Source organism: Lissotriton vulgaris, chromosome 1_2 (assembly GCF_964263255.1).
Source record: "Lissotriton vulgaris chromosome 1_2, aLisVul1.2, whole genome shotgun sequence".
Taxonomy (NCBI): Eukaryota; Metazoa; Chordata; class Amphibia; order Caudata; family Salamandridae; genus Lissotriton; species Lissotriton vulgaris.
In genome coordinates, this window is record NC_141686.1 from 357,354,270 (window position 1) to 357,372,462 (window position 18,193).

The 18,193-nt window shown below is 46.1% G+C and overlaps 1 protein-coding gene across 1 annotated transcript in view; it reads left to right on the forward strand.

Annotated features, from left to right (window-relative positions):
- The window catches only part of LOC147736825 (uncharacterized), a 467,810-nt gene that overhangs the window by 431,535 nt on the left and 18,082 nt on the right, over window positions 1-18,193 (forward strand). Inside the window, exons 4-5 of the mRNA XM_086952705.1 lie at window positions 4,901-5,097; window positions 10,913-12,876. Of these exons, the coding sequence (XP_086808831.1) occupies window positions 4,901-5,097; window positions 10,913-12,876 (2,161 nt within the window). The remainder of the gene's footprint in view (window positions 1-4,900; window positions 5,098-10,912; window positions 12,877-18,193) is intronic.

The following is an 18,193-nucleotide window of genomic DNA, read 5'->3' on the forward strand; positions in this document are numbered from 1 at the left end:
GCTCGGTCTGCTGCTGGCGCTGACCCTGACCCGGAAGTGATTTGATACAATTGAGTGAGAAGGAAGCATCGAGGGAGGACAGAGGGTGAGTCTGAGAAAGACCCAGAGAGGGGAGGGGGGAGGATGGAGTAGGAGGGGCTGGGGCAAAGGAGGGAGAGGTGGAAGGGGGAAGGGAAGGAGGCCCTGGGGCAGAGGATGGGGGAGGAGTGGGGGCTGAGGAGGGGGGTCAGAGGAGGAGGGGGGCCCGGGGGCAGAGGGGGGAGGGGCGACTGGGGCATGGGAGGGGGGCTGGGGCAGAGGAGGGGGAGGGGGCCTAGGGCAGAGGATGGGGGTGGAGGGGGGGGCAAAAGAGGAGGAGTGGGAGGGGGGACTGGGGCAGAGGGGTGGGCTGGGTTAGAGGAGGGGGAGGGGGGCCTGGGGCAGAGGAGGGGGGCCTGGGGCAGAGGAGGGGGGTCAGAAGAGGAGGAGGGGGGTAAGGAGGTAGGGGGGTGATCTTGATATTGTGCTCTCTGATGTAAGACCTTTTAAGGCAGAAGAAGTCTGTCCTGAATGTGAGTCTTTAGTTCATAATCGGAGGCCTCCTCCCCTCTCGTGGCCTCCCCCCCCCCCTTTGGTGGCTTCCTCCCCTCTGGTGGCCTCCTCCCCTCTGGTGGCCTCCCCCACCCCTCTTGTGGCCTCCCCCCCCCTCTTGTGGCCTCCCCCACCCCTCTTGTGGCCTCCCCCCCCTCTTGTGGCCTCCCCCACCCCTCTTGTGGCCTCCCCCACCCCTCTTGTGGCCTCCCCCCCCCTCTTGTGGCCTCCCCCCCCTCTTGTGGACTCCCCCACCCTCTTGTGGACTCCCCCCCTTCTTGTGGCCTCCCCCCCCACCTTCTTGTGGCCTCCCCCCCCCTTCTTGTGGCCTCTCCCCCCCTCTTGTGGCCTCCTCCCCTCTTGTGGCCTCCCCCCCCCCTCTTGTGGCCTCCCTCCCCTCTTGTGGCCTCCCCCCCCCCTCTTGTGGCCTCCCCCCCCCTCTCGTGGCCTCCCCCCCCTCTCGTGGCCCCCCCCCCTCTCGTGGCCCCCCCCTCTCATGGCCCCCCCCCTCTCATGGCCCCCCCCCCTCTCATGGCCCCCCCCCCCCTCTCATGGGCCCCCCCCCCTCTCGTGGCCTCCTCCCCTCTCGTGGCCTCCTCCCCTCTTGTGGCCTCCACATGGTTCTTGCTCAGATCGCAGCATCTTTTTGTTCTAATTTCGAACTTCTTTTCAGCCGGTGCGAGGCTGTGGAGACTGCACTGTTCATTGGAAATCATGAAGACATGAAGTAGAGGTGGAAGGGAGAGACAGAAATGATGTAGAAGGATATGTGAGGTGGAGAGAGGAAAAGTATACAGAAAAATGTGAGGTACCCGGATGGAAAGATGAAGAGTGGTAGATAGAGGAAGATGTGAAAGAGAGGTAGAGAAATAGGTAAAGTTTAGAGTGAGGTAGGGAGAAGGTAATGTAGAGAGGCAGAAGAGGACAGTATTCCAAGGGGGAGGTGAAGAGAGAGAGACAAAAGCAGCAAGAAGTGGACGATGCACGATAGAGAGAGCAAAATGAAAAGAGGTAGAGCCCAACATTTCAGGTAACAAGAGCGGAGAGGGGTGAAGTGTAGAAAGAGGAATTTGAAAACATATATGAACTAGAGAAAGAGAGGTGATGTTAATATGGGGATATCGAGTTGTGGGAAAATTAAAGAGGTAGAGACATTTAGGTAGAGCGATCCGTACAGATAAAGTTTGAGAGAGATAGTTGAGGTGGAGGGGGTGAGGTGAAGTGGAGAAGGAGGTCCAGAGAGAGAAATATGTGTTTGCATGAAAGAGCGAGCAAGGGACAGAGAGGGTTGAGGATGGGCAGAGAGAACTTTACATATTTAAAGAGAGAAAAGTTCATGGTCGAGGTAGAGGGATAGAGGTAGCCAGAAGTAGTAGTAGTAGTAAATATTTAGAGAGGTGGAGGAAAGGGAACAGAGGTAGAGGGTGAGAAAGAGAGGTGGCGAGAGTAGTCCGTGAACTAAGAATTATGTCAAAGTTAAAATGTATGTAGTGAGCGAGGGTGGTGTGGCAGAGAGAGAGAGGAGATAGAGGAGAATGGGGAGGCATGGAAAGGGCAGGGAGAGAAGTAGAGGTAAGGTAGTAGACATGAAGAGAGGATGGAGGTGAGGTAAAGCTAGAGATGAGTTTGTGTGAGAGGTGAAATGGAATCAAGGGAGAAACAAGGATGTAATTGAGAAACAAGATAAGTGCGGTACAGAAATAGGGATGAGGTAGAGAGTTGAGTAAGAGAGCGGGAATCGAGAGCGATTAGATCTAGATGTAAGTACAGAGACTGAAAGAGAGACAAGGGCATGAGAGAGAGGTATAGAAAGAGAGCGAGGCAAGGGCATGAGACAGAGGTAGAGAAAGAAGAAGCTGAGTGAGGTATATTGGATGAGAGTTGAGGTAGAGCAGGCTGAGTTAAACAGATCAGGGATTGATAGAGGAACATAGAGAAGTAGAGAGAGGCTAAGAGAGAAGGTGAGGTTAATCTAGAGATGATTTAGTGTGAGAGGTGAAATGGAATCAAGGGAGAAAAAGGGATGCAATAGAGAAACAAAATAAGTGCGGAACAGAGATAGGGATAAGGGAGAGAGTTGAGTTAGAGAGCAGGAATTGAGAGCAATTAGATATAGATGTAGGTACAGAGACTGAAAGAGAGACAAGGGCATGAGAGAGAGGTATAGAAAGGTGGAGCAGAGTGAGGTATATTTGATGAGAGGTGAGGTAGACGAAGCTGAGGAAAAGAGATCAGAGATAAAAGAGAGGGTGGGGGTATACATAGAGAAGTAGAGATAGGTTAAGCGGGATGGTGATGTCAAATAAGGAGAGAGGGATGAAACACTCTCATTTCACTATAATTGCCAGCAGCTGCCGGAGAATGTGAGGGTTAAGGCTGAGCAGACCAAGCATGCACAAGACAATGTGAGGTTTAAGGCTGGTCATGCCAAGCATGCACAAGAGTGTGAGGGTTAAGGCTGGGCAAAACAAGCATGCATAGGAGAATGTGAGGGTTGAGGATGGGCAGACCATGCATGCACAAGATTGTGAGGGTTAAGGCTGGGCAGACCAAGCTTGCACAAGAGCATGTGCGGGTTCAGTCTGGGCAGACCACGCATGCACAAGAGAATGTGAGGGTTGAGGCTGGGCACACCAAGCATGCACAAAAGGTTGATGAGAGTGTTGAGGCTGGGCAGATCATGCATGCACAAGAGAATGTGAGGGTTAAGGCTGGGAAGACCAAGCTTGCACAAGAGAATGTGAGGTTTGAGGCTGGGCTCACTAAGCATGCACAAGAGAATGTGAGGTTTGAGGCTGGGCACACTAAGCATGCACAAGAGAATGTGAGGGTTGAGGCGGGGCACACCAGCATACACAAGAGAATGTTAGGGTTGAGGCTGGGCAGACCAAGCGTGCCCAAGAGAATGTGAGGGTTGAGGCTGGGCAGACCACACATGCACAGTAAGGAGCAGATACATTATTTTTAGTGCAGCAGTTAGGTACAGCGCTGTTCTGTGCGAGGGAGATAAAGCAGTGCTGAGCCAGATTTATGAAATACAGCACGCTGCTGCACACTGCCCCGGCACAAGTACACAGTCTACCTTGTGCCATGCAAAACCTTTACACCATAGGGCAGAGGAGTGTGTGCTGTCTAGCATAGGATTAGTACTGGAAACACACCATTCCAGTATAAAATCCTATACATAGAGTAATCCTTCTACACTCCACAGGTTGTGGTGTTTGTGCTGTGAAGTGCAGGGCAGGTTGTTTTTGTGCTGTGAAGTGCAGCGCACATGCAATGTGTGGAGTGTTTGAAGAAGTGACAATGTTTCTCCGTGTTATCACCTACTTCAATTGCTTTTTTAACATAAAATTAACAGACCCTCAGTACTCTCACAATGCGATATTGAAGCCTTGTACATTTTTCCATATTTCCGCGCGTCGCTAATATATGAAGTATCGCGTGTCCATGGTAGTGATAGAAAGGAGGAATTTATTTCTTACAGAATGCTCCATCCACAGATCGCTTCCTCCTCAGATACTGACACCTTCCAACTCCCTCAACATCATTCCAGATGCAGTGTTGCCTCAGACTCTGTGTGAAGAGTGACCCGTGATTATTTGAGGTGTTACATGTGATTGTGCAGATCTGTGCCCACCCTGTGTGTAGGTCTCTGGGAGTAGGTGATGCTCGTGAATGGCTTGGACGAAGTCTAACCTTTCAATACAGAATGTATGGAAGTGATTTGTGTGTGCGAGACGGTGTGTATGTGCTTGTTTATGATTGGGCCTCTCGGGTGGATACATTTTATATATGAGTGTGTAAGCGACTGATCCGTCTGATTACTTATTTCCAGTGTGTGGGTCTTTGTGCCTGGGGGTTGAATTGTGTTTCACGTGTGTGTGTGCACGGCAGAGCACAATGCCTGTGTAATTGTGCAGCATTGAAGATGTGGTTAAGAGATATCTGGTTTGTTACATTAATCCATTTATAAATGAGGTGTGAGGCTGTACAAGTGAGATTTGGAGTTTGTGTCGCATCTGTGAGTATACAGTTGAATGGAGTTTTTAAAGAGCTGTTTCTTTGTGTGTGTGCTGCAAAAATGTTGCCAAAGACAAGCCTGTCCACATTCGCTGGGACCAGGAAACACGTAGTATACTCAATATTTCTCATAATCAGCAAAGGATCTATTGTCTTTAATGTACACAGATTTTAGTACCCCCCCCCCCATGCTTGCCTCGACTTTAGAAGTAAATGTTGTGTATGCCAGCCACACATATAGGGTAATCGGGCACTCAACAGCACTCACTGCGGACCAACAAACAATAAGACTCTTCTACATCCTCAGATTGAGGAGTCGTTAAAAGCGGCTTTACTAAACCCACCCTCCCTAGGCAAAGATATGGTGGAAATACTCAAAATATTAGAATCTCCTAAGCCGGATATCCTGTTCTTAACTGAAACCTGGTTGTCCGAGGAATCTACTCCACATCTCCAGAAGCCAAACCCGAAGATAACCAAAAGAGAACAAGCTCAGAGGAAGGAGTGAGATAGCAGCAATTATTCACCAGTGGATCCACACATCCCTGAAACAAATTGCTCGAACTGAAGGGGTAGATCTGTTTTCCTTTCTCAAGTTTGGAATTGATGACGACAACTCGGCCCCTAAAGATAATGAATTTGCTGAGTTAATGATGTTGAGTTTACACCAGCAAATGACATGCTCAGATCACATGAAATGAAGTCCCTAAGATCTGATCTGGGCATATAATTTGAATCGATCCAATATAATCATCCCATCTTGCATACGGTCCAATCAGTATTTGATCAGCGTTGTATTCCGGTAGATTTTTCTAACTTGATCCACAAGCAGCAAATGAAACCATACACACATGGCGATACATTAATACAGAACCAGTGTTATCAACACTCTCACAATCCCACCCCTGCCCCACTTACCATCAATTGAAGACGTTCTCTCCAAAGAAAAATAATCCACTCTGTGGCTCAGACAGGCTAGTTATAAACCGCATCAGACCGGTGCTCTGGTACAAGGTAGAGTTAAAGAAGGCGAAACCTGCATTGCTTCGAAACTGGCGGGAAAGGGATGATGAAGAGCGAAAAATCAAATTTAAAATTGAGCTTGCAGAATATAAAGGCAAAACCGCTCATGCAAAGTCCTCTGAATAGGCAAATAATAAAAATTATTTGTTATATCCTAAATGATTTGTCGCCCCCAGATGAAATGAGAACTTCCCTGACTCCTATCGGGGCATTCTGTGACAATCTACATACTTAACAAAAAAATTCTTCAAATATAGTATAAACAAATACAGCAGCAGTAATTCTGAAGTCAAATCAAATCAAAACAAGCTTTATTCGATTTTAAAATCATAAAAGCAGTCAATTAAAAACATCTCATCTCACTTCTAAAAATATAAGGGTAAACATAAATATGTACAAGTTCATAAAACAGTTCATTTACTGTCTCTATTTCTAGTTCGTCAACATAAAAATAACACATCCCATATATTTTCTGTCAAACCTCTAAACATTTAAAATGTTCCTTGCTCTCAGTATGCTTTTTAGGAAACCCACCATCGTTCCAATGCAATAATAGTTCTCCAACATCTGTAAATACAAAAGAGCTGGACGGCATTGTCTCCACCCCCCCTGTTTTAATAGAGGTATAATCCATCTATGTCGTTCATTTATGTACAGAATAGGATTACATGGATAGTTGTTTATGGAGAGATATTATTGCAGGGGCACGGGCATTATTCCCTTGACCAATTGTTCATGTCTGGGTGACTAATCAAACGATGCAAGGTCCCAACTCTAAAACATGTTAACACGTATCCATCGTATCCCCCTATACAACACAATAGATACGGATGGATGTTATACCTTATAGTAATTATTTGGTGCTGAACCACCATACATTTATTCGTTTCCAGAGCTAGCCTGTTCTCTTCCAGGAAAGTCATACAAGCTTTTTTGAATTCCTTCCGATGTATGGAATTCATTGCTTCAAGTAGGGAAAAGTATTCCGGACGCCCAATATCCTGCATGAAGTTTTTTACGTATTTTAGCCAAGTAATCTTGCTGGCATGGTCTAATTTCATTGCGTCGGTCAGGATTTCCTTTTTTAGATCTGTGCTGGTGGAGGTCCAAATTCTATGCCAGAGCAGCACAGGTTGTACCTTCATTAAGTCTGAGATGAATGATACTCCTACCTCTCTGTGGCAGTTAAAAATGGGGTGCTGGTGAGAAATCTTAAGGCGTTTTCGACATGTTGGATTGGTGCACAATCGTGAAATCCCCATATACCTGTCCCAAAGGTTGCTATGCTCACGCATTTATCCTGGTAGATTATCAGGAGAATTTCGGGTGGCCTTTTGCCCAGTTTTTCATAAAATTAATTAAGGCCACAGTAGACTTCATAAACCAAAGGCTCCTATTCTTGATCACTTGAGCCCAAGACCCAGTATGGTTAAATAGGACACCATGATATGTAATAGAGTTAATAGGTTCCACCCTGCTCCCTGAACCTTGAAAGCTTCGACACTTTTGTTTCCCCCTCCCACAAGTCATTATAAAGCTTTTCTTTGCATTCATTTTCAAACCCAGGTTGTCCATAAAACTAGTATAAAAAGTAAGAGCCCTTTGTAAACCAATCTGGGTACGCGCCATAAGTAACGCATCATCAGTGTAGAGAAGGGAGACTATCGGACGCTTATTTACATATGGCGGGTCCCTAGCGTTTGACACCTACTCCTGTTCCAATGCTTTGGTATAGAGAGTGAACAGGAGTGGTGCCAAAACGCATCCTTGCCTCACTCCCCTCTCCACTTTGAACAGAGCGGTACACTCTCCCTTAAGTCCATAACGAACTTTAGCTGTGGCACCAGAGTATGTCTTAGAAACTGGTTTAGTATTGGGTCGACCTTGAGATCACTAAGAACGCCCCACAGTTCGCTGTGTATAATGCAGTCAAATGCGGCTGTAAGGTCGACGAATGCCAAATAAACTGTCCCTGATTTAGCCTGAGTGTACTTTCCAATTAGTTGATTCCTAAACCAGATTTAAAACCATACTGTACATTACTTAAAATATTGTTTTTCTTCTGCCCGTGTTTGCAACCGATCTAAAACAATCCTTCCTGCTAACTTCATAAGGGACTCTAATAAGGATATCGGGCGTTAGCAGGCGCGATTTTCCCGATCCCCCTTCATAAAAATTTGGACAATGATCCATTCGCACCATGTATCTATAAATCCTTTTGCACAGCATGCTCGTAAAACCGGTGTTAATATTGGGGACCACAGCTGCGGAATTGACTTAAATAAATGAATTGGTACCCCATCCAGGCCTGGGGCCGTGCCACTCTTGCTTGCATTTGTGGCCATGGTTACATCTTCCAGCATGATATGAAAGTCAATAGGCAGAAAACCCTGCCCCCCCCCCCCACCCCTCCCCGAGCTCTTGCCTGAAGTCTGTCTCCCTCTCTGTGGCATTCAGTAGGGAGTAAACATTTGAAAAGAAGTCCACCCAAGTTTTTTCCTCAATTGCTACCTCAATGGAAGGCGCATCGGGCTTGTTAGTAAAAAAAGTGCGTTCACGCCCTGCCAAAATAGGGAGCTGTCTTTACTTGTTGAAGCTTGTTTAAGGTCCTCCCAAGTCTTCTCTTTCATTTCATTGCGCCAGTTTTTCTAGCTTCATTGTACAGCTTCCTACATTTCCTATTTTCCTCCTTATCTCTTACTTTCTCATGTAAGGCTTTATTTCTGAAGTCAAGTCTGAAAGAACTCAACCACCTTATCCTTGTTTGAAGAAATAAACAAGCTTCATGAATTTATGATCAAGGTCAAATCCGGGTCACCAACTGACCCTTGCCCTCCAGCAGTCATAGAATCTCTGACCTCAATCAATCAATCAATCAGCATTTGTAAAGTGCACCCCAAGGATATCTGGGCGCTGAGGCTGCTGTGTCTCCGTCGAAAAGCGAGGTCTTGAGCAATCCCCTGCAGAGCGGTTTCGTCATTTCAGCAGCTCAAGCGATCGTTCCAAGCGCGTTTCAAAATGCAGTGGAGCTCACGATACTGAAAGAGCAGGGAGAAGTCCCGGATATAACCAAGAATTATAGGGCAATACCTCTGCTCCCTTAACCTGCGAAAACTATTGGCCAGAGAACTGTCTTCAAGAGGTTCCAGGCTTTATAACTACACCAGCTCTCAGATGATTCTTATAGATGGAATATCCGCCTCACCACTCTAGTCTCAAAATATGATGCAATTTAATGATTACTTGATGAGGATGAATCAGCTAAAACCGTATGTGGACAAAACCGAGTTTGAAATTCTAAAGAATAAGACCAACGTTTGGAAACAACTTTACTCTCCAACAAAAATGAGATTGTTACCGGAGCCTAAACCCACAGCTAAAAGCATCTGAGTGATAATCAATAGTAATCTTAGCAAGAACCAGCAGGCTGGAGCAGTAGGATGTAAATGCAGATTGATGCTGAAACTGCTTCAGAAACTAACCCCACTCCTCCCACTTTAGAACAGAAAAGCAATAGTGGTGGCCGCAGTCCTGTCCAGATCGCATTATGCCAACAGAGTATATGGAAGAATGCCCAGTATCACCATTCATAGACTGCAAGTAATTCACAGCGACGCTGCTTGTTTACTACATCATCTTCAGAGGTGGGCACGAGCCACACCTATATTGAAATAACAAATCCAGTCTTAGACCCTCTGCCTCAGCCCTAAAGGGTTGAGAGGTCTAGCCCCTCACTTCATTGCAAGATACACCCGCAAAACACTTACGATCTCACTTGAATTTACTTGCTATTCCGAAATTACAGAAGATCAGATCAGGTGGACGCAGCTTTGTGGTACAAGCTCCTTCCATATGGGGCTCTCTCCCGGCTAAATCCATTTGAATCTTACTTCAAGTGTTTTGCCAGAAATCTAACAGCCCACAAGCCTACTCATACCACATTCTTCCCTGGTCTGATTGGTTGTCTCCTCTTGCGTATTTCTGATTCCGCTCAAAGAAACTCCAGGTTGAACATGCTCTCTATATATGCAATGACATAATAAGCATTTTGTAGATCCTGTAGAGGTTTGGTATGTTGGCGCGTGCTTCCGTCACCGAACTGAATATTGCAAAAGAGAGCTGTACAGTGCAAGTGAGAATGATAGAGCAGTCTTGTCTGCTGGGGAATTATAAACCTTTCATTGCTGCAAGGCTGTTCAATTTTTTTCATAAAAGTGTGCAATTTGAGCAGACCAAGGAACACACATAGTGTTGGAAATGCATTTCAAATCAGTGCCTTTCTTAATATATGTACTACTAGCTGTACCCTGCCACGCGTTGCTGTGGCTCAGTCTGGTTAAATGGAAGAGAAAGAAAAGAGTAAGCGCACGTTTCTGATATGTTTAATTTCACAGTGCTTGTGGGTATACAATATGTTTTTGTGACTATTGTCTATATGCGTCCCTTGTAGTTGTTGCGCCGCAAGCAAATATATAGGGTCTGTTCGGCCTTTCGATTAAAAACACGCGCTTCTTGTACCCGCGCTTGTTCGAATCCAACAAGGTGTATATATAAACACGCGCTAATGTTGCAAAGTGAACCAACTCCTCCCACTCCCTCCACCCACTTCCCGGTCTGCCATCCTGACACCAACTGTCCATCCTAATATATGTAGACTATTGTCTATGCGTCCTTTCTTAATGTTGCAAAGTGAACCAACTCCTAATTTCACAATGCTTGTGGGTATACAATATGTTTTTATGACTATTGTCTGTATGCGTCCCTTGGAGTTGTTGTGCAGCAACCCAATAGATAGGGTCTGTTCGGCCTTTCAATTAAAAACACATGCGTATTGGAGACGTGCGTATTCAAATCCAACGTTGTGTATATATAAACACGTGCTTAATCGAATCCAATGTTGTGTCAAAATTTCTAAGCATTCGGTGAAGAAGTTTCAGAGATTTAAGATTTTGAACAAACGAACATTGACAATTTTATGTGTCTGTTAGGGCTTTCGATTAAAAACACGCGCGTGTTCGACCCGCGCATATTCGAATCCAACGTTGTGTCAAAATTTCAAAGCAATCGATGAAGAACTTTCGTAAATTTACGATTTTGAACAAATGATTATTTACATTTTTATTTTTATGGATAGATGTTATGGATATTGTTAAATTTCAATGATTGAATTTTTTCTGGGTTTTAGAAATTCGCAATTTCCTCTGATCACACTGGGGTTGGTGAGTCAGGAAGGAGTATTTTGGCCTAGTTGTCCTGTTATAAGGTGTTGTCTTTTCTCTTTTCCTCTCCTCTGCAGACACTTGAGACTTGAACGTCAATTTACCAGAATGGGCAGAAGACGGGCTCCAGGAAAGAAAGTGACAGCGCAATGTTCACGTGAATCCGTAAGAGCCACAGTCCCATCTTTACCTCTCCATGACGTCTCAACTTCAGGATCTCAAAATGATGCTCAGAGGGACCAGGCCCTGGAACTGCTGTCAGAGAACCTGTCCCACATTATCCTTCTATCCATGCTGGAGGAGTTGGAAGCCAAACTGGATAACTTGATGAATACTGTGGAGGACGTACCTTCTAGAGTCGCTGGGCTGATTAAGAATATCTGGATAGAAAAGGATCAATGTTACCTAGATAATGGTACGGTGTCTTTGGAGAAGGTCTGTCCAGCGAGCATTAGAGATTGTACTGTTAGCCGGTCTCCTGTGACACCTCAACTGGACAGGTCAGGGGAACCGAGCTTGTGTCTTCAGACAGTGTTTTCTGATGGGCATGCACCAAAGCAGGACTGTACGCTCTCTTCTCCGTCTGATGTTAAAGTGCGTCCATATGAGCCAAACCTTTGTCTACAGCCAGTGTTTCCAGATCGACGTGACCCACGGGAGGACCAGTGCTTGCAACCTGGGTTTCCAGATGTACATGAGTCGAAGCTAGATCAACGCATGCAGCCTGGTTTTTCAGATGTACACGAGTCGAAGCAACACCAGCACATGCAGCCTAGGTTTCAAGATGTACACGAGTCACAGCAGGACCAGTACATGCAGCCAGGGTTTCCAGATGTACACGAGTCACAGCAGGACCAGTGCATGCAGCCAGGGTTTCCAGATGTACACGAGTCGCAGCAGGAACAGTGCATGCATCCTGGGTTTCCAGATGTACACGAGTCGCAGAGAGACCAGTGCATGCAACGTGGGTTTCCAGATGTACACGAGTCGCAGCGAGACCAGTGCATGCAACCTGGGTTTCCAGATGGAAATGGAGTACAGCAGGATTGTCCTCTATCCCGGTGCCCTCAGACAGATCCTCCAGGCAGATCATTGGAGGCAAACCTGTATCTTCCCTCAGAATTTGTTCTTGGCCCGGCATCAGAGCAAGACCAGAGCGTACAGTCAGCGTTCCCAGAAGAGAGAAAACCAGATGGGCCCCTGAAGCAAGAACCATCCCCATTGTCTACTAATTGCTGGGACCAGCAACAGAACCTCTGCCCACACCCAGTATTTCCTGATGGACACGAGCCACAGCAAAATCACTGTATACAACCTGCGCTCCCAAATGGGAACAGTCCCGATGATCCCTTGAAGGAAGAATTGATGTGTTCTGATTGCCAAGATCCCCAGGAGAACCGCAGCCTACAACCCGTGTCACCTGATGGGATGTCATCAGACGAACACTTAGAGTCTGGTCTGTTGTCCTTTGATGAGTTGGGGTCACAACAAACCCAGTGCCTACAGGAACACCTATGCTTTGAGCAGGAACTTCCTTATACGCAGGATCCAAACGTGAACTACGAGCTAGAATCCATGCGCCCTGAAGCACAGGAACCAGATCAGAAACACAAGCTAGAACAGACCTGTGCAGATGCACCGGGTTCAGATCAGACCAACACGGTGGAACCACTGCACACTGCTGCACTGGATCGAGAGAGAGAATCGGCGCTTCCTGAAGCACAAAAAACAGATCAGAAAAACACGGTGGAACCACTACACCCAGAGGAGCAGGATTCAAATCAGAACTGCAAGCTAGAACCAGCCTGTACTGATGCACAGGGCTCAGATCAGAACTACATACTCGAACCACTGCACCCTGAATCACAGCATCAACATCAGAACTGCAAGGCAGAACTGCTCTGTCCTGAAGAGCGGGGTCAGCCTGTGCCTCCATCATGCCTAGAACTGGACACACTTACTGCAGATGAAGATGCCCCCTCAGACTCAATGGAGACAGGACCAACACAGTCAGATTTATTGCCGTCCAAAGCCACCCCAGGTATGTGTTTCGCTATAAATGGACACATGGAGTGCACTAACACATGTAACCTCTTTAGAATGCATATGGGCAGGTTTTAGTAAGTCTCCGAGGGGATTAATATGGTTTGGGTGGAACCACCTGAGAGATACCGACCCCCAGAGTACGAGTACCCAAGGTTCAGGTGTGTCCCTGCACTCTTCTCTGGTTCCACACAGGACTGCATCATTCCTGTGCAGGAACAGGCCTGGTTATGGGACTCTGCATGAGACAAGGAGGCCAGTAGCTCCCGTCCTTCCTTGTTCGTCCCCATTCCAGGCTGAGGAACTGGAAATAGTGCTATTCATGGGAGGAATTACTGGCCGGAATCACACGTAATAGTCGGATGCAAGTGATGTGGTGTTCATTGAGAATAGCAGACATGCGCAGTCTAGAGAGGGAACTGTTTCCTGTTGCACAGTTACATTGGGTAACACGCAGTCGTCTCCAGTTCCTGACATAAAAATGCTAGCCTGTATTCGGCCTCAACAGCAGGGCCGACCAGGGATGTTCTTATCACTGCAGGGTTCTCCAGGAGTGCACACCACCCCATGATAGACAGATACACAAAGTGATTTATGTGTCACTGGTGAGTTCACCCTCCCAACCTCCAGCTCAGTCCCAAGTGTGCTATGAATTGTTTTATGCTCAGACAAAAGTAGCGATGATCTCCCTACAGCAGCATCCTGCCTTTAGCAAACTCTTTAAGTATGTAAAATGTCATCGCATCATGAGTTGGGGTTTGCACACCCGTAGTGCGAGTTATGGATTGTGGTTCTAACTAGAACTTGCATATTGTAGTGGTTTGATGAGTTTTAAGTTTTAACTATAAATGCACTTTACCCTTGTTTATTAAGCGAAGTAATTTTTTATTTTTTAAAGATCCATTAAGGTGTTATAACAAAACCAACTATAATTTCACTTTTATCTTATTCAGTGAAAATATTTTAGGGATAAAGTACCTCCAGCCACACATGATAAGGATATTGCATGTCAGTGAGGAGTTCCATAACTATATAGAGGAACGAGGTCGAAGGCAGAGGTAATTTATAAGGTTATGGGACGCCGGGGTGACTTGCAGTAATCTTATAATGTGCGCCAGGTGGTACTTTATCTCATATAATATTATTATTATTTCGAATTTTGTATAGCGCTTAGTTACCCTAGAGCATCCCATCGCTTGTTCCAGAACAGAAAGGTAGCAGTCAAGCGTAGTCAGAGGCATCAGTTAGGAAAGAGGTGCGTTTTGAGGAGTTTGTGAAACCGCAGAAGACAAGTCTCCGATCGCTAACTCACGGGGAGTGCGTTCCAAAGAATCGCTGTGTTCACTGAGAATCTTCTCCCTCCCGTTCGTGCCTTTTTAACTTTAGGAATTTTGAGCAAATGTTTCTGATCTGAGCGCAAGGCTCTATTGGCCTTGTAAGGCACAACTAAATTCTTCAGGATAGTGAAGTACTGGGTTTTTAAGAACCCAGCGGTGCCAGGGGAAACACCCAAAGACTTTGAGTTCTTCTGTCTCAGACTACAGAAACGCAGAGTCTTCTTGGTGACTTCAAAGATTAATTGTATTGGCTGCAGCCAGTAACAGATATCTTAGAAGTACAACACAGTGTATATTCTCAGGAGACTGCTCAACTTTACAAAGCAAGTTACTCCTTTTATACTAAATATTGTGCTTCAGGCAAAAATTCCTTATTTACAATAAACTAATCCCATGTGTATACGACAAAAGTATTGCATGACAAGCCCACATTTCATAGTCCAGCCCACCAAGAATGACTTGGCAAAAACCCGGCACTCTTCATCAGATAGATGGTCGGGCCCCTAATAAAAATGGGAACCTCCTCATCGTAAACCAGGTCATAAAGCAAAGAGCAGAGACAGGTGTGTGTAAGATTAGACATAGTTGTGTGCAATAAAGGGTTTATGGTAGGTTGTGCCTTGATCTCAATCTCGATCGGCCACTGGGAAAGGAACTGGCCGAACAGGTTTGGCTCCGGGCAGTGGAGTCAGCTTGCCCAGGTCACACAAAAGTCAGCAAAGGTGTACGTGTCTCTAAGACTCGTTTTTGCCTTAGTCATCGGCCTATGTGAGGGCAACCACAAAATGGCTGCCATGCACCAAATGGAACCCGAGGGTTCAAGACGGAATCTGTGATTTCAGGGTGATCACGTCACTCTAACATGACGGAAATACTCGTATATAGTATACTCGTCATTCTCGGTCTATTGATACTAAAATCGTCCTGATACGAACATGTTTATTACATGGGTCCAGAATCCACGGAACCACAGACCCTCCTTTTGCCCTTACATAGGCAATAACCTATACTCACGCTAATCTGAGTCCAGGTCGATATTCATAAATTCATTGAGATGTTGCTGTAGCATCATCCTATTACTTAGCTTGTCCCTCGATACAGGTCTCCTTATACACGACGTAGCACAGAGGCCACATATAGTAGGAGCACACTGTACGCACAGGCAGAACAGGAAAAGAATGGCTAAGATTATCCCAATGACCATTAGAATCTTCCATCCCCAGGCAGATAACAGCTCCCAGAACCATCCCATCAATGACCAATCTCCTTTATCCACATGAATGGACTCAGAGATCTTGTGCAGTCTGGAAATAGCCTGGTACACTGTCGGAGCGTTATCCGAAATGAAAACGCAGCAACTGGATTGGATCAATACATACCCCACCTCGGTCTGCGAGTATGACATCTAACGAAACTCTGTTCTGAAGAGTCATAAGACGGTCCGACTGGAGCTCAGCAGTCAAGTTACTAAGGGCACCGGCAGTTTCAACTACAGTGGACTCAACCACCCTTATCAATTGCCTTATGTTCCTGCTGTTAACCATAGGTCCCCAAAACGGCAGAAAACCCTTCAAGAAATCTCCCAGTTCTTGTTCTGCAGTGTCTTCCTTGCTGAAGACACCTCTAACTACCCTTGTCTTGTGGTAATCTGCCGCAGCTGTGTAGGTGGGAGGCAACAGGAATGAAACGAAACATGTGCCCGAGAAGTCAGGGGGCAACCATGTGTACGCTCTATCGTAACAGACAAAGTAGGTACCCTTGGCTGCTAAAAACGATGGGGGAAGTCCGGGACGCAAAAACATACGTCTCAGTGCAGATACTCTTCCCTAGCTGAGCTCTCGGATTCTTGCCATTACCCTGCAGAGAGTAGTGACCCTGATGGGGTACAACCCAAATCGGGGAGGATCCTTTTGCTCGCTGGTTCTCACTCAGACTAACTCCATATCCGGTTCCATTCCATCCAATATATGCTAGTGTCTCATCTCTCGGGATAGTCTCGTAGGAAGTAGCTCCTCTAATCATATCTACTATACCCTTGACTAGAGCACTATTCTTTGGATTGTCTTTTATAGAACGTAGGGGGTGGACTTCACGAGCATAGATGAACATCGTTCTGTATGCCCACACAGAACCATTATGGCTGAATGGCAGGATCGGGTAAGGGATACCTTTATCAGTGGTATGAGGCATAAGACCGCACACCCAACAGTTAGTCGTGTTCACTACTAATTGGTGTTGGTGTAAGAGCTGAACGTAGGAGTTATTAACGAACTCTAATCTTCTAGCGGACTCGTGTTCAGGCAGGGGGTGAAAAGAATGTGAGGAAACAGTAGAAGAAGGTATAGGCTGTGCAGTGGGTGCAAATGTCACTTGAAGGGAGAATATCACATATCCCATTAAAAACATCATTAGGCTGAGCAACATAAAAAGGCACAATATCAAAAAACGTTTCTTGGTCATCATTATACACATTTTGGCTTTAAAGTTCATCTCTTTAGCAGGTCTCTCCATCTCGAAAAACTCCATCCTCTCTAATTGCTGCTCGCGGTGGTAGGGTGTTCTATGCTAAGGAATGCTTCTGTCAGTCCAGGGCAACTCCCTTAGACCAACCAGAACCGTTGACTTAACGTCTTCGGCTGCACCCCAAAAACTTGGGCAGCCACGACCCTACAGCTGAACCCGGATGGCGGTTCGAAAAACAAAAATCAAAGTAGTTCCTCGGAGGAGAGCGAGCTGCATTTTCAAAAATAGCAAAGAAAAGGAATTTTATTTGTCCATAGTTCTCGGCCTCAGGTTATACCGGCTTTTTCCAGATAGTGTCTGGTCTTGGAACAAAAGTTCAGGCTCTGTAGTGTCCAATCGATTTGACGGTGGCACAGTTTTTTGCAAAAGATCGTCGTTTTCATGTTCAGAACTTGTCCCTTTTACACATGCATCGCTAAAAGGCAGAAAACGAGGCACAGTCTCAGTCTCAGAGTCAGCGATACCCTCCCGGACCCACCGGTCGTATGGCAGAGGGACCCTCTTGCAGTGTACGCCGTGGATCCAGTTCTTCTTTCCTTGCACTCGTACTGCAGATCTCGTTGATAGCAGGACTAGATAGGGGCCGGTCCAACGGGGCTGGTCATTCTTTGTCTGCTGGAAGTTTTTCACTAAAACCCATGAGCCAGGATCGATGATGTGGCCTGGATCTGTAGAAGCCTGAGGCAGAGTATTGTGAACCTGTTGATGTAAAACACGAAATGTAGCCGTCAAATCATACAAATAATCAAGCAGTACAGGGTGTTCAATCTTGCTGTATTTCGTCGGCCTCGGCACTCCCCATATGTTGGCCGGGCGACCGAATACGATCTCATATGGACTAAGTCCCACTCGTGAATGCACAGTCATTCTTGTGGATAAAAGTGCTAAAGGCAAAGCATCAAGCCATTTAAGACCAGAGCTTGCTTGTATTTTGGCCAGTTTCAGTTTTAGAGTGCCATTGTAGCACTCTACTAGTCCAGCTGATTGGGGGTGATTTGCAGCGTGGAATTTTTGCTGGATCCCTAGCCCCTCACATACTTTCTTTATCACTCGTCCCACAAATTCACTCCCATTATCACTCCAGACCATTCTCGGCAAACCAAATCTCGGGAAAAATTCTTTGACAAGGGCTTTAGCTGTGGATAAAACAGTGTTGTCTTTTAAGGCATATGATTCTACCCATCTTGAAAAGGCACAAACAACCACGAGTACGTATTTCAAGTTGTTGCACCTTTCCATGTGGATGAAATCTAGCTGCAAAACCTCGAACGGGTACGTAGGAGGAGCAAAATGACCAGCTGGAGTTGGGGTACCCCTACCAGGATTGTATTTCAGACACACCATGCAATTCTTGACCACATTCTCTGCACACTTAGGAATTCCAGCGTTTTGCCATACTGGAGCCAACAACTTAAAAAATCCCTTTCACACTGATGTGAGCCATTCCATGCGCCA